Source organism: Gigantopelta aegis, chromosome 12, assembly GCF_016097555.1.
Source record: "Gigantopelta aegis isolate Gae_Host chromosome 12, Gae_host_genome, whole genome shotgun sequence".
NCBI lineage: Eukaryota > Metazoa > Mollusca > Gastropoda > Neomphalida > Peltospiridae > Gigantopelta > Gigantopelta aegis.
In genome coordinates this window covers 19,192,403-19,211,401 of record NC_054710.1, presented here as the reverse complement: position 1 = coordinate 19,211,401, position 18,999 = coordinate 19,192,403, and the positions used below count along the sequence as shown (strand labels likewise).

The window sequence follows — 18,999 nt, the reverse complement described above, 5'->3', positions numbered from 1 at the left end:
CAGTCAAATTTCCATTAATGACATACAGAGGGGTTCTGTGATTCATGGATATGCCCGCCCACACCATTACACTTCCTTCTCCAAATGGTAGATGTTGAACAACGTTAACATCAGCAAATTTTTCTCCTTAACAACGGTAAACACGAGCCCGGCCATCATTGAACTGGAGCAAGTACCGTGACTCGTCTGTGAATAATGTCTCTGCCCATTGCCCACGGTTTCACCGGATATGACGTTTGCACCAATCAAGGTGAGCCCTTCTGTGACGGGCAAGTAGCTGTGGTCGGACTACAGGACGTCGACATCGCAAACCTTGGTCTCGCAGACACATTGTTGCATGTAGCCGCTGTTGAGTTGATCACGAAGACGCCGTGCGGTCATAAAATGCTGTCGCAACACCGTTATCATCGGGAAACGGTCTTCTCGTGCTGTTGTTGATCGTGGTCTTCCAGAATGGGAGCGATTCTGAATAGAATTAGTCGTCCTGAACCTCTGCCAGAGTCTACCGATAACACTTTGGCTTACATTTAGACGGTGAGCCACAGATCTTTGAGTGTGTCCATCTTGTAGCCAGCCAATGGCCCTTCCCCTGTCTTGCAAACTGAGTTGTCATCGAACCATCTTCAAATTTAAAGTGATGATGAAAGGAAAATGCTCATCCCTTTTATTGCTAAAATTGGCATGCATTGAATTACACTCATGCTAAGCACGTGTACATGGTGCACGAGGTGTCACAGTGGGTGTATCGAGACAGGTTGTCAGTTTAGTCTGACTATGTTTTTGCTTCAAATCCATGAAAAGGAAATCTGGGTTAACTAAAAAAGTTTCTAAAGATAAGGGCAATGATTGCATGCCCCTTAATAATGTGATGTCTTTAGTTCAATTGACAACACAACGGTTAATATTCTAACCCTATCTGGCCTAAAAAAAACATACTTCCGAAAATTATCAAAAAGTTCCTTTGACCCTTAACTTCTTTTGAGTAGTATATAATAATACGTAAACAATGTGCAAGGAAGGAAATACTCTTGTTTGGTGATGTTGTCCTCTTTTATTTTTACTTCTTTTTTTTTCTTTTTTTTTTTTATTATTAATTTTTTTTTTTTCAGTTTAAGAGAAAAAAAAATTAGGGTCGGGGGGTAAAACTAGGGACGGTCGGTCGACCGGAAACACACCTATTTTTTTGTTTTGGCCTTACATAAAACAAAGTTAAACTTTAACAAGTTAATTAAAAAATGTCTACATATTTTAAATCTGCAACCATGTTGTCTGTTGGGTTATTTGAAATTTTTATTTCACTACAGATTTTATCACCTAATTCGTTAAATCCTGTTGTATATATATATATATATATACTAGTATATAAAACATACATGTGTATATCTTCGCCTATAACTCAAGGGACGGGACGTAGCCCAGTGATAAAGCATTTGCTTGATGCACGGTCGCTTTGTGATCGATCACTGTCAGTGGGTCAATTGGGCTATTTATCGTTCCAGCCAGTGCACCATGACTAGTATATCAAAGGCCATGGTATGTGCTGTCCTGTCTGGGATGGTGCATATAAAAGATCCCTTACTAATGAAGAAGTGTAGCAGTCTTCCCTCTGTGACTGTCAAAATTACTAAATGTTTGACGTCCAATAGCTGATGATTAATAAATCAATGTGCTCTATTGTTGTTGTTAAACAAAACAAACTTTCACTCTAATTAAAATTAATTCTAATTTTGGTTAATCTACAAAACTGTAACACACTTGGATAACGTTTTTATAAAATAGAGTGAAAAAGCAGGTTTTATATTGATAAATACCATGGGAATCCCCGTGACCCAGTTACTTGAAATAATTTTAAAAGTTAGTATTCTGATGTCACCGGTAGATGTCGCTCGAAGCACAGAAATGCTTATGTCACGACAAATTTCCCAGAGTGCACACAGACTTGGGGTGCGTTCCTTTCACCCCTCCTGGGCATGTTCCAACTGTTCTGTCCTCTCCAGATATTGTAAGACTTATTGGTTTTAAGGGTTTGTAACATTTTGTATTGAGATACTTACTTGTCTTAACTTTATTGTTAATAAAACTGTTCACGAACTGTGAAGAAAAACCTCACAAATGAAAGACAAGCAAACGACAACAAATCAGATGTTGATTGCGCGAACCGTGCACGAGAAAACAAACCGAACCAAAATGATAATGGTCACGTGGTATACCAATGTCTGTGACGTTGAAATGGGAAGATCCCCTCTAAAAATAGATTAGACCTTGTCTGCTCAACGTTTTTTTCTCAGACGCGCGTGTGTTTTTAAGAAATACGAAAAATGCATTTTGTGGTATTACAAACACTAGGATTACCAAAAAACACTTCAGGTGAATGGAAATGTATATTCTAAATAATAAAATGTAAGTAAAGTGCAATTTTATTTGTGAGAAAATGGGTTTAATAGCGAAAAACAACGGCGTAATGGTTAACAACTAGGGCGTGTCCCTTTAAAAAAAAATTCACTAATTATTTTATAACTTTGGGGGTCGTCTTACATGTACATGTATAAGAGGGTAAAACAAATTCACCAATTTTTTTGTTACTGTTGTGGGGATGATTTTGCAAGTCCATAGTTCAGTGGTAACGTGCTCGCTTGATGCATAGTCATTCTAGGATTGATCCCAGTCAGTGGACATATTGGACTATTTCTTGTTCCAGCCAGTGCACCACAACTGGTATATCAGAGGCCATGGTATGTGCTACCCTGTCTGTGGGATGGTGCATATCAAGATCCCTTGCTGCTAATTGAAAAGAATAGCCCATGAAGTGGCAACAGCAGGTTTCCTTTCTGAATATCTGTGTGGTCCTTAACCATATGTCCGACGCCATATAACCATAAATAAAATGTGTTGAGTGTCGTTAAATAAAACAATTTCCTTCCTTGCTTCCTTTATTTGTGTTGATTGAAATGCTGCATTTAGCAGCTCACATGTAGCTACATATCATAACTATTATCATCTTTGGCATTTGTACACCCATAAGACCTAACTTTTGTATCTTGTAACATGATGGGTATTGAATGACCACTTATTTTCTTATTTTCATTTCAGCCCTGGTTGAATTTAGCAGAAGATATAGTGTTTTATGACAGTATCGACCATTCCAGTGGCATCGCTCGGGTGAGATTATAGTTTATTGGTCTAGCCATAGCAATGGGAGTTTGTTCATTTCTCAATGAACATAAAAATAATGTCAGGGAACATCATATCTGATAACGTCACTTTATGTTCAATTTGGTACTTTGTATCATGGTGGGGTGGGAAGTAGCCCAGTGGTAAAGCACTCGCTCAATGCGCGGTCGGTCTGGGATCGATTCCCTTCGGTGGGCCCATTTGGCTATTTCTCGTTCCAGCCAGTGCACCACGACTGGTATATCAAAGGCCGTGGTATGTACTACCCTGTCTGTGGGATGGTGCATATAAAAGATCATTTGCTGCTAATTGAAAAGAGTAGCCAGGAAGTGGCGACAGCGGATTTTCTCTCAATATCTGTGTGGTCCTTAACCATATGTCTGACACCATATAACCGTAAATAAAATGTGTCGAGTGCGTTGTTAAATAAAACATTAAATGCTTTAAACATTATTATTACATGTGTAGTCAGTATGATTTAAATTGAATTCTAAAGATTGTCTGTTATTTCTTTTACATTCATCTGGGTATGGGACTATCGATATCTGCAAACACAGTTTGTGGATGATTCTTTTTGTTTATACCTAGCCTGAGTACTTTGCCGTTCAAGAGTTATATGGGTATTTAGACAGCTATGATCGCTCTCTCAGTCAGAGATAACTGTATAGCGAAAACATGGAATTGGTGCTAACCCGAATACTCTGCCGATGGAGAGATAGACGGACATTTGAACGGTTATGATCGCTCTCTCAGCCAGATATAACTATTATTAGCCACACAAAAAAGCAGTCTAGCAAGAGAATGCAAACACTTGTCCTTCTATGTGTACTTCTGGGGTCTAATTCACTAAACTCTCGCAACTTGGTAATCTTGCAGTGCTATGCTAAACACTTGCAAAGAGGATGCCTAAGAGACCTTTGTGAATTAGGCCCATTCCACAAAGCGATCTTAGCCCTAAGATAACCGTAAGTGCATAACTACCTATAATGCACTTAAGGTGAACTCAGTGCTAATATCGCTTCGTGGAATGGGGCACAGGTCTACAAAACCATGTGCCCATCACATAGTACATAGGATTGCCACAATGAATATGTTCTCGAGCACTCCATTCTCCACAAGTTTGATTATGGGAAATGACAAGAAATTGAGGCACCTTATTTTGGCCTTGTACACAATAAATATAACATATTTTACCCTAATTTCAGTTAAGATCCATTTTGTAAAATTAAAATACATGTAATATGTAATGAAGAATACACGGTTAACTGTCGATTCTTGAATTTTTTTTTGGAAGAATCAACAGTTAACCGTGTATTCTCCGACATAATCCATTATTCATATAAAAAAATTATGTGACTGATAAATTAACTTCTATTTGATCTTTATTAATGAAAATATTGGTTAAAATGGCAAAGAATATATATTTACAAAACTCATAACCCAAAATGGTAGGATCCTTTCAGACCTAACCTGAACGATTCGGTCAAGAAAACTTCAGCAGTGGATAGCTTGCATTAAGTGTGATGCATGTGCTAAACGTATAAGCTCTGATTTCCGATTTAGTTTCCGACAATCTTCACTGTGTTCCGCCAGAATATATTACTATCACTAGTATCAGGTTTAGAAGGCTTAATTACATGTTCATTTGATGATGCAGATGCTTGGCCTCATGGGCTAAAGCATTGTACTTGTTTACAATGTACAAGTTCTGTCGGTAGTGGGTTCGAATCTCTGTCCCGAACTCATAAAACGTTCAAATTGCATTGTTTCACAGGTGTTGATTCTTGAAAAATAATCTACACCTTGAACAATAGTGTGACGTCACAGATGTGGATTGAAGTACATGTACTTTACATTGCACTAATATCATTATTTTTTTCAAACACTGGAATGCATTCAAAAACATCAAACTAAATAGCAGTTTCACATTGAATGTTTTTTAGTATTTTAGTAACACAACTGTCAAGGATTAGTTTAAAAAGTTTTAAAAGATGAAAGCAAGAAATTGTATCATCTGTAAATTTACTATAAAAATATTTTTACGGATAGATATGTTATATTTATGGTGTATCGAAGGCAAAGTGATGGTGCCACTTTTGTCACTTACTGTCGCTTTTGGGAACCTGTTTGCTGAAGAGAGAACCACCTAATGGAACAAATCGAAAGTTCTCGATCTCGGGATATGCAATACTGATCAATGCCAAAAGGTATTTCTGAGTTCAGAAAGGGTTTTTGCTTTTGCTAAACGAAACATTTTCGGAATATTGCATTTTCTTTAGACGCTCCAGCTTGGGCGAAGAACCCAGACAGAAAACAAAATTAAGGGTGGTGAAAAACACTGATTGTGAACAAAACAAAATGACATTGTTTAAATGTATTCACCGAGTGAGGAACAAAACCCTACCTGCAAAGATTGTATGATGTTCAAATAACTATCTGCATTTTGGAATTTCTATGTGCATTTTTTCAGGTACCGGTAAGCATGCAGTATTTCGAACACTAATAACAAGATTTGGTGTTCCAAATGAATGTACCTCTAAATCTGTGAGTGTATGTATGCCTTTAAAGGCACTCGGTCACTGATATAGTGGGCCTTATTTCTCTCAATATGGATTATAAATGGAAATTACATTCATTTGGAATACCAAACCTAGTTATTGTATGATCCAAAACATTTTAATTGAACTACGATCGAGGGAATTCCATGACATGCTTCATTTTTAAAATTGGAAACTCTTCTTGTGAAAAGTCATAAAAAATATGGCAAAACAGACTCGTAGTGACCGTATAACGTATTTTTGAATTTTATATAAACGACCGCTGTGTATAGAGACTTGGCAAATGAGGGCCACCTATATACATGGCAAATAATAAAAAAATATATTATTTGATGACAAAAATAACTGCGAATACACTGAAATAAAATAATAAACAGTCGGAACATGAACTCACCAGTTATTATTATTATTATTATTATTATTATTATCAGGCACGTGTGCGTGGAATTTAGCAGGGGAGAGAGTCTAGACGGTTACAACGCTATAGTGCTTGATTCGAAAATGGATAACATGTTTTCCAGCATCGCCAGTGTGGCCTACGACCAGCCAGTCATTTTTCATTGAACATTTGCAAATTATTTTGACTGATTCGCAAAGTGGTCATTCGGTTTAATGTATAGCTTAAAAAACAAACAGTATACTGTTGCATGTTTTGCTGTCCAGAGGTTGGCTTAATTATTACTTGACCCAGTTGAATCCAATTCTACGTGCAGAGACAAGTTCAGCCTGCCGTTTGTGTGTGTGCACACACGTTAATCTTGCGTTTTTATAGCCAATCCACCCCCCGATAAAACACAGCCCCCTCCACCCCAAAAAGCTTGTAGTAGGTTAATAATAATAATAATAATAATTGTGTATTATTATTATTATTATACATGTATTATAATGTTGGTAAAATCACATCGCTTTGGGCTGGGTGGGGGTGGTTGTGACAGAAACATTACATAAATTTAGAGGGGGGACCCAGGAGTGGTCTCAGCATTACTGGTATAAAAAAAAAAAATTGAGTTTTATTGCCCCTTGCAATTTTGCGCATTTGAAATATGACTAAATACAGCAAAATAATCTTTTACTCATATTTATTTGCGGTAAAATTAACTTTTTAATTTTTTTTATGTAAGCAGCCTCAAAATTGCAATCAGTAAAAAATTATTAAGTTCAAGCCCTTTTGTTAGTTTGTGTACTGTCCGTATTTAGTTTCTCTTTCAGATAATCTATCTCAGCAGCTGATAATTCTTTTTTTTTCATTTTTATTTATTTATTTATTTATTTATTGTTATTATTGGGGGTGTTTTTTTTAAGTACTGTAGAGACAATATGTCTCTTGAAAACGTACACAAAAGGGTCTGCTAGATTCATATGTAATCATCCTCCCCTCCTGTTTAGAAAATGCACTGTTCGTACAGTACTTAGTATGTATTCTTTCAGATGGTAATATGGATCAATCAAATACTTATTTACTGCCTATATACATTTATTCTGTGAATATAGCCAGCCCTCGTTAGCAGAGGCTATATGCACGGCCGTCGTATATATAGCCACATCGTATATAAATGTCATCTAGTTCAGAGTATTCTTTAAAAATGTAACAATTCCTATCCCAAGTCAGCTATTGTGGCATATTTTGCATAATAATGAATTTGACAAGGTGGAAAATGAAGGTGTTTGTGATCCAGATGTTTAGAGTTTTTCACGTATGACTAATGATAAATTTACCTACAGATGCAAAGGGCTAACTAGTCGGGATTGTCGACATTTAACATGCTTCTGTTACTAAAATAAATTAATGTATAAGCTTGTCATTCATTACATGTTTCTATTAATTTTTAATAACTTATTTTCTTTCTTTTTTCTATTTACCCTACGTCGCAGAGGACGGTCAAGCGTTCTCGTTATACAAGCTTGGTAAATTGTTTTGACACTGCAATTATTCGAGGGATGCCCGTCACGTGACTCAAAATAATACGCCACACCTCTGTACTACAAAAAGCCGTTATTTTTCTCTGAATTATGGACCGTCAATTATTTTGATAAAATGTAAATAATAAGTGGGATATGGTGGTTATGTAGATGGTTCAATAAAGTACGTTTAGGTACAAATGAAGGTATATATTGTCATATAATACTTTGTTGGGTCATTAATTAGATTAACCATCCATGACTGAGCGCCTTTAAATGCAATTTCTCCACTCAGGTGATGGGTGTGGCTGGGAAGTATGAGCACGCGACTGAGACTGTGTCGAAGAAACGACCTAGCTACCGACGTCTGTACCGCTATATCGCAGCAACTCTACGCGGTGGAGACCTCCCGGACCTCACACCAGTCGGTACGCACCACAGTAGTCATGGAAACATGGTTCACGGGAAGCGGGGTTCGTTTTAACACTGTCTAAAGAGTGAGAGAGACCATTTCATGACTCCCTCTTTTCCCCTCTTTTTCTTCAATCTCTCTCCCCATCACTTTCTGTCTGTCTCTCTCTCTCCCCCTCTCTCTCTACCCTACCCTCCCTCCCTCTCTCCCTCCCTCCCTCCCTCCCTCCCTCCCTCTCTCTCTCTCTCTCTCTCTCTCTCTCTCTCTCTCTCTCTCTCTTTCTCTCTCATATATGTTAGTCACAAAATCAGGGCTAGAACTTAATGACAGCACCAACGGCAATTGCCATCATTGAGATATAAATTGTGCTGTCTGTAAAGCTCCTCAACAGTGGCAAAATGTATACACCTAGTGTACATTATCTGCCAGTATTTAACATTTGCACGTTTGAAATGTGTCTACATACAGCAAAATAATCTTTCAGTCATGCTTATAAATTGCCGTCGGTGGGACATTTCACCCATGGCAATTCTTTTTAAAATTGCCGTGGGAAACAAATTCTTAAGTTTGATCCCTGCGAACTGGTCAATAGTCAAACACTGATGTTGTATTCATCTTTGTTCTCTCCTGTGTTTGGTGATTCAGAAAATGCTGTGATGCTCGAGCTGCTGAAGGGTGTGACGCAGAAGCTGACTGGGTGTGACACGACCGACAAGGAGAAGGTTTTGACGTGGAAGTACGCACGGCTCAAGGCCAAATACGACATCAACCGCCTCCCGCAAATCGTGAAGGGGCAGAACAAAGCTTTTCTAAATGGTGACCATTTCTATCTTGTTACACATAGGCATACGGGCTCACTTTTTGGCTGGGGCACAGGCTGATTTTTGCCTGAATTAAATAAAAATGCCCGAATCTGGATAACAACATTTCTATAGACATTACCTGTCCTCAAACAAGTGCACCTCCCCCCCACGCAAGTGGTCTGGTCCGAACATCCCAACAGCCAATGGGATGGCCTAAATTCTTCTACTGCATACTGCTCTCTAGTTCCGGTCACATGACTGTAACTTCCTTCTTTTTCTCTTCGCTAAAGAGTCTGGACGTCCTTTTGCTTGGCTCTGTTTGGAGTCAACTTTTTTATAAGACCTTTGGTTTTGTATTCGTGTTTGGGTGAAATGTTTTTCACCTTCGTTTTCATTAGCTTTCGTATGTTCTTTTCGCGTATTTCGCTTGACTTTCCAAGCGTTTAATTACATGAAATGTTGTTTATATTGCCGGTTGTCGTGTTGACTGGCTTTGTGTTTGGGTGAAATGTTTTTCACCTTAATTTTCGTTAGCTTTCGTTAGCTTTCGTATGTCTTTCGCGTATTTCGCTTGACTTGCCAAGTGTTAATTACATGAAATGTTGTTATATCGCCGGTTGTCGTGTCGGACGAATTTACCGGCTTTGTATTTGTGTTATGGTTGGTTTTTCTTTCTTTTCACAGATTGAAAAATTACTGTTATCATATCTGATAATGTTCAGGCGACTAGTTCGAGCGCGTTACGCTGCAAGAAGTTAGTGCCGGCGGCGACCCACATGACTTGTGTCCAGGTTGTCGTGTTCGTGTGGCCTCACTTCTAGATGCGACCTTTGTGCGGGCTTGTCTGATGTCGAGTTCGCGGCTTACCTGAAGGTGGTGTCAGCGAGGACCAAGAAGGTGGAATCTTCGAGGACCAAGAAGGTGGAATCTTCGCCTTCGATTGCTGACTCCGTGGTGGAAGTGTTACGTTCAATTCTACCGATCATGCAGGAAGAAACAATGGCGTCAATGGCGACCTTACCCAAACCGGCGGGTTCGGGGTCAGGTCCGGTTCCAGTCCCCTCTTCAGGGGGTGCGGCTTCTTCAGCTCCACCGATACCTAAGACTTCGGATGACAGGCCTGCGGTCTCTACGCAGCCCTCTAAGAAGCCGGCTCATTCAGATAGACGCTCCACGGATTCCAAGGCTCACCGATCTTCGGCGGGGAAGTCCTCTTCGGCGCATCAGAGCCGGGACCGTAGCTGTTCCACATGACCTGTATGGCTCCCTACGGGTTCCACAGATCGTCAGCGCCAACCTTCAGTCGATGTGGCTTCCAAGGCCTCCGAGGGCTAGATGGGACCATCCACGGTCCGGTTAACCGGCGGCTTCCATTACGGTACATCGATTGACCTGTGCTCGAGTTCTACGAGACTTGGTGATGAAGCGCCTGTGGCATCTGTCATTGAAGAGCCCGACTCTACGGACCATATGACTATGAGGGATTGCTTGGCGGCCGTCTACGACATGTTGCCGTCCTTGCCACATCCAACGACGATGTGGTCATCCGTTCTTTGGTATCCACACGGGACCGCCCACAGTCCGGTTCTCCGGTATCTCCATCGGGCCATGACCAGAGCGACTGGCTTGTTCACGGGTGCTACGTGACTTTCTGATGATGTATCGGTTCTTGCGGTGCTGGAAGATCTGGATGCGGCGGACCACCTGTCACTGAGGGATTGTCTGGCTGTCATATCTGATATGCTACCGCCGCTGGCCCATCCACCTGTTTCAGCCAAGAAGGGTCCGGTTTCGATGATTGCCACGGAGGTTCCACCGGCAGATGTCGGCATTCGATTGTTGGCTGCCACAAGCCCCCGTCGGTTTACACGGCTACCAGTAACCGGCCCGTGCGGATCGTTGTTCCAGCAAGCAGACGGAGCCCTGTAACGAACTGGAAGATTGCTGCGTCATCGGCTCACCGTTCGGTACCGTCGTCCCGTGATCGATCGAAGTGGTGCAGCGTCCAGGGTTACACCGGCTCCTGACGGGACCGTCCACGGTCCGTGTTACCGATTGCAGCCAGTACATTGGATCGAAGTGCCTGTGCCAGGTTACTGACTGATTTTCCAGATGATGCGTCGGCACCTTCCATTATAAAAGATCCGGACGCAGTGACCCACATGGCTGTGATTGATTGTCTCCCGTCTTCAACCTATCCTTCAACGGTGTGGCGCCGGCTTTGGATGACGCTGTTTCCGGCGGGACCAGACGTCTTCCTAGAACTTACAGATTGGCACGTCCTGTCGATGGCTTCAGTTCAGCGTACATGTACATGGCGACCATAACTCCTCATGTGCAGGATGCCAGAGGATATGCCTTGTTCCAGCCGTCGACTTTGATGTTGGTCTACCTTATATCTTCCGTGACGTCGATGTGCACTACGATTGCACACTATCGTCAACCGACTTGCCTGAAGCGATCCATTCTCGACTTTCAGCACAAGCCGGTAATCTTGGCAGACCTGTGGTCTACATACGGCTCTTTGCCGTGAAGGGGTTCGACGTTACAAGCATTCCGGGTTGGTGACGAAGACAGTCTACTGGTCCGGTCACTTGTGTTGAGATCCCGTGCACCGATGTTCGAGGAAGGTTCAGCGACATTGAGCAGATCGTTCTCTATATCCGGTGGCGATGCAAGACAGTCGCTACTTCTGCTGGTTCCGGAAGTTATCCAGTTGCCATCGCGTGGTACGGGGATCATTGCGGCCTATCAACTCACTGACGTTCACTGTTGTTACCGCCAGAGTTCGTGATCGATGCTGTCTAGATGGTCTCTGCTGCTGTTTCGCACCGGGTGGTGTGACGACCGTGGATTTTAGCCGGTTGCTGTTTTGCGTTGCTTCACTTCCAGGTATATCGGGCATGTAGCGTAGTTTGTTTCTGAATCCATGCATTCAGTACAATAACGCAGATTTGCTGATCCGGTTACCAGTCGCCTTGCAGTCCAGTCCCTGTTGGTGGCTGTGGTTTCCAGATGAAGCCGATCTACACATCAGCCTGTTGGAGATGTTGGCAGTTACGTCATCCTTCATTGGCAAGAGATGCCGTCAGGCGCCTCTCTCATGGTAGCCACAGACAGTACCACTGCAGTGGCTTATATCAACCGTCGGGGCGGAACCCACTCCAGCAGTCTGCTGCAGTTGACTTATCGTCTCTACAAGCTGGTTGACGAGATTCCGTTGCAACTTCGGGCTCGCCATATTCCAGGGGTTTCCAATGTACTAGTCGACACACTGTCTCGGCCGTTGTCTCCACATCCGACGGAATGGATGCTCCATCCCGAAGCGTTTCGATGGGTGTGCGACAGACTTTGCACACCAAACATCGATCCTTTCGCCACACGATTCAACCATCAGCTGAGGGTTTACGTGTCTCCGGTGCCGGATCCCGAAGCTCTGGATCTCGACGCATTGGCCATCAGCTGGGAACAGATGGACGCATACGCTTTTCCTCCACCAATCCTCCTTCCAAGGGTGCTTCAGAGGTTTCAGCTGTACCATTGTCGCCTGTTACTCATTGCTCTGATGTGGCCATCCAGGATGTGGTATCCAGATCTAATACGTCTTGCCGATCCACATCCTTTATCGTTGCCAGACTGGGATCATCTGTTGCTGCATCCCACGTCAAGACTATACCATCCACATCCGCAGTTGTTCCAACTGCATGCGTGGACTGTATCTCCAAGAGTTTGAGGAAGAAAGGTTTTTCTTCACAGTCTACGGCGGCCATTTTGAAAGCGCACAGATCATCTACTACTGCGGCTTACAACGTCAGATGGCTTTGTCTTCACCGATGGTGTGTCCGGCAAAAAACTCTACCCTCAGACGATTCAAATACCTTGTCTTGCTGATTTTTTTGCTGTATCTGCGGACCACTTTACGATTGAAGGGGTCTACCATCGCTGGGTACGTTTCGGTCATCGCTACTGTTCGTGATGTCACTACTGGAACGAAGTTATCGGGTATTCCTGAGATCCATAAGATGATCAAAGGGTTTCGCCTTGAAGATCAAGTACACCGGTTTCGGCCACCAAGATGGGACCTGAATCTGGTGTTACGAGTGTTATCGACCGCACCTTATAAGCCGATCGAATCCTCTTCCCTGCAAGACTTGATGCGGAAGACAGTGTTTTTACTCGGTTTCGCCACGGCTGCCCGTGTCTCAGAACTCCATGCTCTTGATGTAGACTTCGTACGTTTTCACCGAGATCGGCGTGCAGTCAACTTGGGGTTACTCATGAACTTTGTTGCAAAGAATCAGTTACCAGACCAAGCGCCTCGTTCGTATGCTGTGCAGGCCCTCTCCTCTATCGTTGGTCCAGCGGACGTTGAGGACTTGGCGTTGTGCCTTGTTAGAGCCCTGCACCAGTACATCGAGAGGACCAGATCTTTTCGACAACATTGCAAAAGACTTTTCCTCTCCTGTAACCAGAGTCGGTTGAGGGATCTTACCAAGAACACGGTGGCCACCTGGATCCGGTCTTCTATCCTGACCGCCTATCAGAAGGAGGGTTTACCTGCTCCGTCTGCTTCTAATCCACATGAACTCCGTGCCTTGGCTGCCACGATGTCCCTGCACTGCAACACACCCATTCAGCACATTATCACTGGTTGGTTCTGGGCTACGGACTCCATCTTCGCCAACTATTATCTGAGGGATGTCTCCACAGAAGACGTTGAGGGGTTCCATCATCTGGGTCCGGTTGTTGCTGCACAGACTCTGTTGAATACAAGCCGTCCTCGTCGCCGTTGATGTCTGTCTGATTCTGGGCTGCATACCGAGATGTCCATCGAATCGACAGATGAGGATTGCTTAGACTTTTGTTCTTTTGCACAGTTCATGTACTGGTGCCAGAACTTTTGTCTCGATAACCTTTACCCTGCACTGCATGTGGTTATTGGTTGTCGTTATTGAACTAACAGATCTTTGGTGTACTAGACAGAAAACACTCGGGGGTCTTGTTTTGTTCAATGTTCTGACGGATGCACCTCATTAGGTTGTCGCTTGTTATTGAAAAACTATAACACTTCAATACGTGAGGGTTACCTAACACCTGCATCCCTGGTGGCTACGTCTTCCCACCCTGTCAGAACCAGCATGAGATGTGGCTTCCGCCTCCTGGTCCATGTGTTCTAGGAGCCGTACCTGCCACTGCTGACGGATGCCACCATTCTGGTTGTTGTTACTAACATCACCTGCATTGGTCTGTGACAGGCATCCCTAGGGGGAGAGCTTACCAAGGTTGGCCTTATTCTTCCACTAGTCAGCCTCTTTCCAGTTGGGGAGTTATCACAAGCATCTACGGATTTTGGCACCCACCACCATCTGTTGAATGCTGCACTTTTTGAGGACAGGTAATGTGAAAAGAAATGGAGAAAACTTGGAGTGTTTTCTCTTTTATAGATACATTACCTGTCCTCAAGATTCATCCCGCCCGGGCCTCCCCGCTTCCTGTTCTCCGTGCGATGCGCTGAGGGAAAAAGAAGGAAGTTACAGTCATGTGACCGGAACTAGAGAGCAGTATGCAGTAGAAGAATTTAGGCCATCCCATTGGCTGTTGGGATGTTCAGACCAGACCACTTGCGTGGGGGGGAGGTGCACTTGTTTGAGGACAGGTAATGTATCTATAAAAGAGAAAACACTCCAAGTTTTCTCCATTTATTCATATTAGCATTGTTGTCAAGCAGCTATATAGGATTGCAAATGAATCACTACTCATTTTTATATGGATTACAACTAATATTGTGGGTAGAATGATGGAAATACATGGTGAAAAGATTTCAGGCCAGCTCATTTTGTCCGAATATCTCTTTTGTTTTTGCCTAATTTCGATAATTTTCTCCAGTTAAGAGGTGCACCCCCCTCACCATCCCATATACTTAAATGTTCAGTATAGCATCAAGATTTCAGTTAAACATTTGTTTTGTGTAAATACACCACTAGAGCACATTGATTTATTAATCATCGGCTATTGGATGACACACATTTTGGTAATTGTGACATATAGTCTTAGAGAGGAAACACGCTACTTTTTTCTATTAGTAGCAAGGAATTCCCCATCCCACAGACCAGATTTCCTGTCTTAAGATGATATATGTCAGAATTACAAAATGGTTGACGTGCTCTAGTGCTGTCATTAAGAAAAACAACTTGTAAGATAATAGAAAGAAAGAAAAACAAGATGTTAAAATGGTTGCAGTCAGTTAGACATATGAGGACATGTATATCAATACATGTACTATAATACATAAGGCTTTTTCAACTGATTGCATCTTCTCTTTTCATCTGCACTGCCAACAACCTTCTTTGTACTCACCCGATGCCGAAAATCACAAGGATCACTTTGTGTTCAGGTCAACTCGACTACAGTACACACATCTTGCTAAATATTGTGTACAAATATGAATTACATAATAATTACAACTGCAATGGAGGTGGCCATATTTGCCACTTAACATAGAAGTGACTATATACACAGCAATGAAATTTCACCAAGCTCCATCTAAACTTTCCCATGCAATGCACAGGTTACATTTAGTAAAGCATAATGCAGTTGGGTACGAGGTCTGGCAACTGAAAATAGAAATGTCTTTGTTGAAACACTGTTGAGAGCTTGTACGTTGATGCACACGAACCTTGTTTGGGTGCTAGACGTACAAAGCTTTCTCTGCATTATTCCAGTAAGATTAAATCATTACGGAAACATCCTACACATAACGCGGTGTTTGATAAATATACCGAAACATCCTACACATGACACAGTGTTTGATAAATATATCAAAACATCCTACACATGATGCGGTGTTTGATAAATATATCAAAACATCCTACACATGACGTGGTGTTTGATAAATATATCAAAACATCCTACACATGAGGCAGTGTTTGATAAATATATCAAAACATCCTACACATGACGTGGTGTTTGATAAATATATCAAAACATCCTACACATGACACGGGGTTTGATAAATATATCAAAACATCCTACACATAACGCAGTGTTTGATAAATATACCGAAACATCCTACACATGACGCCGTGTTTGATAAATATATCAAAACATCCTACACATGACGCGGTGTTTGATAAATATATCAAAACATCCTACACATGACGCAGTGTTTGATAAATATATCAAAACATCCTACACTTGACACAGTGTTTGATAAATATATCAAAACATCCTACACATAACGCAGTGTTTGATAAATATACCGAAATATCCTACACATGACGCCGTGTTTGATAAATATATCAAAACATCCTACACATGATGTGGTGTTTGATAAATATACCGAAACATCCTACACATGACGCGGTTTTTGATAAATATATCAAAACATCCTATACATGACACGGTGTTTGATAAATATATCAAAACATCCTATACATGACGTGGTGTTTCATAAATGTATCAAAACATCCTACACATTACACATGATGCGGTGTTTGATAAATGTATCAAAACATCCTACACCTTACACATGACGTGGTGTTTGATAAATATATCAAAACATCCTACACATGAGGCAGTGTTTGATAAATATATCAAAACATCCTACACATTACACATGACGCGGTGTTTGATAAATATATCAAAACATCCTACACATGACACGGTGTTTGATAAATATATAAAAACATCCTACACATGACACGGTGTTTGATAAATATATCAAAACATCCTACACATGAGGCAGTGTTTGATAAATATTTCAAAACATCCTACACATGACGTGGTGTTTGATAAATATATCAAAACATCCTACACATGACACAGGGTTTGATAAATATACCGAAACATCCTACACATGACGCCGTGTTTGATAAATATATCAAAACATCCTACACATGACGTGGTCTTTGATAAATATATCAAAACATCCTACACATGAGGCAGTGTTTGATAAATATATCAAAACATCCTACACATGACGTGGTGTTTGATAAATATATCGAAACATCCTACACATGACGCAGTGTTTGATAAATATACCGAAACATCCTACACATGACGCGGTGTTTGATAAATATACCGAAACATCCTACACATGACGCGGTGTTTGATAAATATACCGAAACATCCTACACATGACGCAGTGTTAGATAAATATATCGAAACATCCTACACATGACGCGGTGTTTGATAAATATATCGAAAAATCCTATACATAACGCGGTGTTTGATAAATATATCAAGTTGTCTGATGCAAGGCCGAATGCTATTCTTGCTCTCTCTCTCTCTCTCTCTCTCTCTCTCTCTCTCTCTCTCTGTTATTAAAATAAACAAATAGCCAAAGTTTGAAGTGTCATTGAGCTTTTCTTCTATTTTTTAAAGAATTTCCAGAAGAGTTTGGACTTAATTCGGATGGACGAAGACGAAAAAAAGGTACAGCTGAGACAGTTAACCCTTCCAATGTTAACCCATCATCAGATCAGTCTGTTCCAGCCCAAGCTCCCAGTACAAGTACAACCACGCAAGATTCAGGAGATGCAACATTACTGTCAAGTGATTTTAATCAAAACCGATCGCAGAGATCATCAAATTCAGGGGGCATAACTCCTGCAATTGTGCTAGCTTCAGGGGATGCAACTCCTACACCACAGTCATGTGATTTTAATAACGGATCACAGAGGCCATCAAATTCTGGGGACATAACTCCGGCAACCGTGCTAGCTTCAGGGGACACAACTGTCACATCGAATGATGTTGCTGAAAATGAATCACAGATACCATCAGATTCAGGGGATGTAACTCTTGTAATGCCATCACAGTCATGCGATACTGATAGAAAGATGTCATGTGACATAACTTCTACATCACAGTCAAGTGATAAAATTGTATCACAGAGTAAGCCAGATACAGAGGACATAACTCCATCCCAAACTGATGCTTTTGAAAACGGGTCCCAGGAGATCTCCGACACTAATCTGACTACAAAACAGTCGACAGAAATTGCCAGTACATCAGATTCAGGACAGACAACTCCTAATCCGAGAAAGCGGAAATTGTCAACTTGCAAACAGGACGACAAACCCCTCGGCACAAAGCCATGGCAACGAGAGACTTTGGAGAAGCCGCGACTCTTGACCTTGAACCCATTCTGTATTCCCGTTGCACTCCTCAAGTTCAAGCCTACACAGACGTGATTCGAGATTGTTGAAAACTGGAAATCACTGAAAATAACTTGATGTAAAAGTCTAAACAACTGACATGATTTGAAATTGTTGAAAATAACTAGTTGTAAAAGCCTAAACAAACATGATTTGAAATCACTGACGATAACTGTTATTTTGTGAAAGCCTAAACAGACATTATTTGAAAAAACCTAAAAGCCTAAACAGTCTTCATTTTAAAATCTCTGAAAATACCTTTTTCTGGTAAAAGCCTAAACAACTGGTGTGATCTGAATTTGTTGAAAATTACTGTCTTGCCTTAAGATGCTGTCATACACATCTTTTGAAGGAAACATTTCCTTTGGTATCCTAGCAACTTGCCATGGCACTCTTATTTATATTAGCAAACCAAAGGCAACACTTGTTGTATCCCCCAAGAGTTAAAATTGACCTTACGACACTCGCCAGATCCAGACTTCAGCGTATTTTGGACTTTAAGACACATGAGAAGCCAGTAGTGGAAAAAATAATAAAACTGTATTAAGGCATCTAAACAAGTGTGTGTGTGTGTGTGGGGGGGGGGGGGGGGTGATTTAGCTCAGTCACTTAGGTGCTTGCATTGCAAGATCGAACCACCTCGTTGGATCCATTCAACTTATTGGGGGTTTTCTCGTTCCAACCAGTGCACCATGACTGGTCAAAGGCCATGGTATGTGCTTTCCTGTCAGCAGGAAAATGCATATAAAAGATTCCTGGCTCCTAATGGAAAAATGTAGCGTGTTTTCTCTGCTGACTACGTGTCAGAATTACCAGGTGTTTGACATCCAACAGCCGACGATTCATTAATCAATGTGCTCTAGTGGGGTCATTAAACAAAATGTAGGTGTTTCCTCTGCTGACTATGTGTCAGAATTACCAGGTGTTTTACATCCAACAGCCGACGATTCATTAATCAATGTGCTCTAGTGGGGTCATTAAACAAAATGTAGCGTGTT

At 41.5% G+C, this 18,999-nt stretch overlaps 1 protein-coding gene across 1 annotated transcript in view; it reads left to right on the top strand.

Annotated features, from left to right (window-relative positions):
• LOC121386703 overlaps window positions 1-18,286 on the top strand; it is a 40,352-nt gene extending 22,066 nt beyond the window's left edge. The window contains exons 7-10 of the mRNA XM_041517697.1: window positions 3,091-3,159; window positions 7,924-8,056; window positions 8,686-8,856; window positions 17,226-18,286. Of these exons, the coding sequence (XP_041373631.1) occupies window positions 3,091-3,159; window positions 7,924-8,056; window positions 8,686-8,856; window positions 17,226-18,037 (1,185 nt within the window). The 3' untranslated portion in view covers window positions 18,038-18,286. The remainder of the gene's footprint in view (window positions 1-3,090; window positions 3,160-7,923; window positions 8,057-8,685; window positions 8,857-17,225) is intronic.
• The last annotated feature ends 713 nt before the right edge of the window (window positions 18,287-18,999 follow it).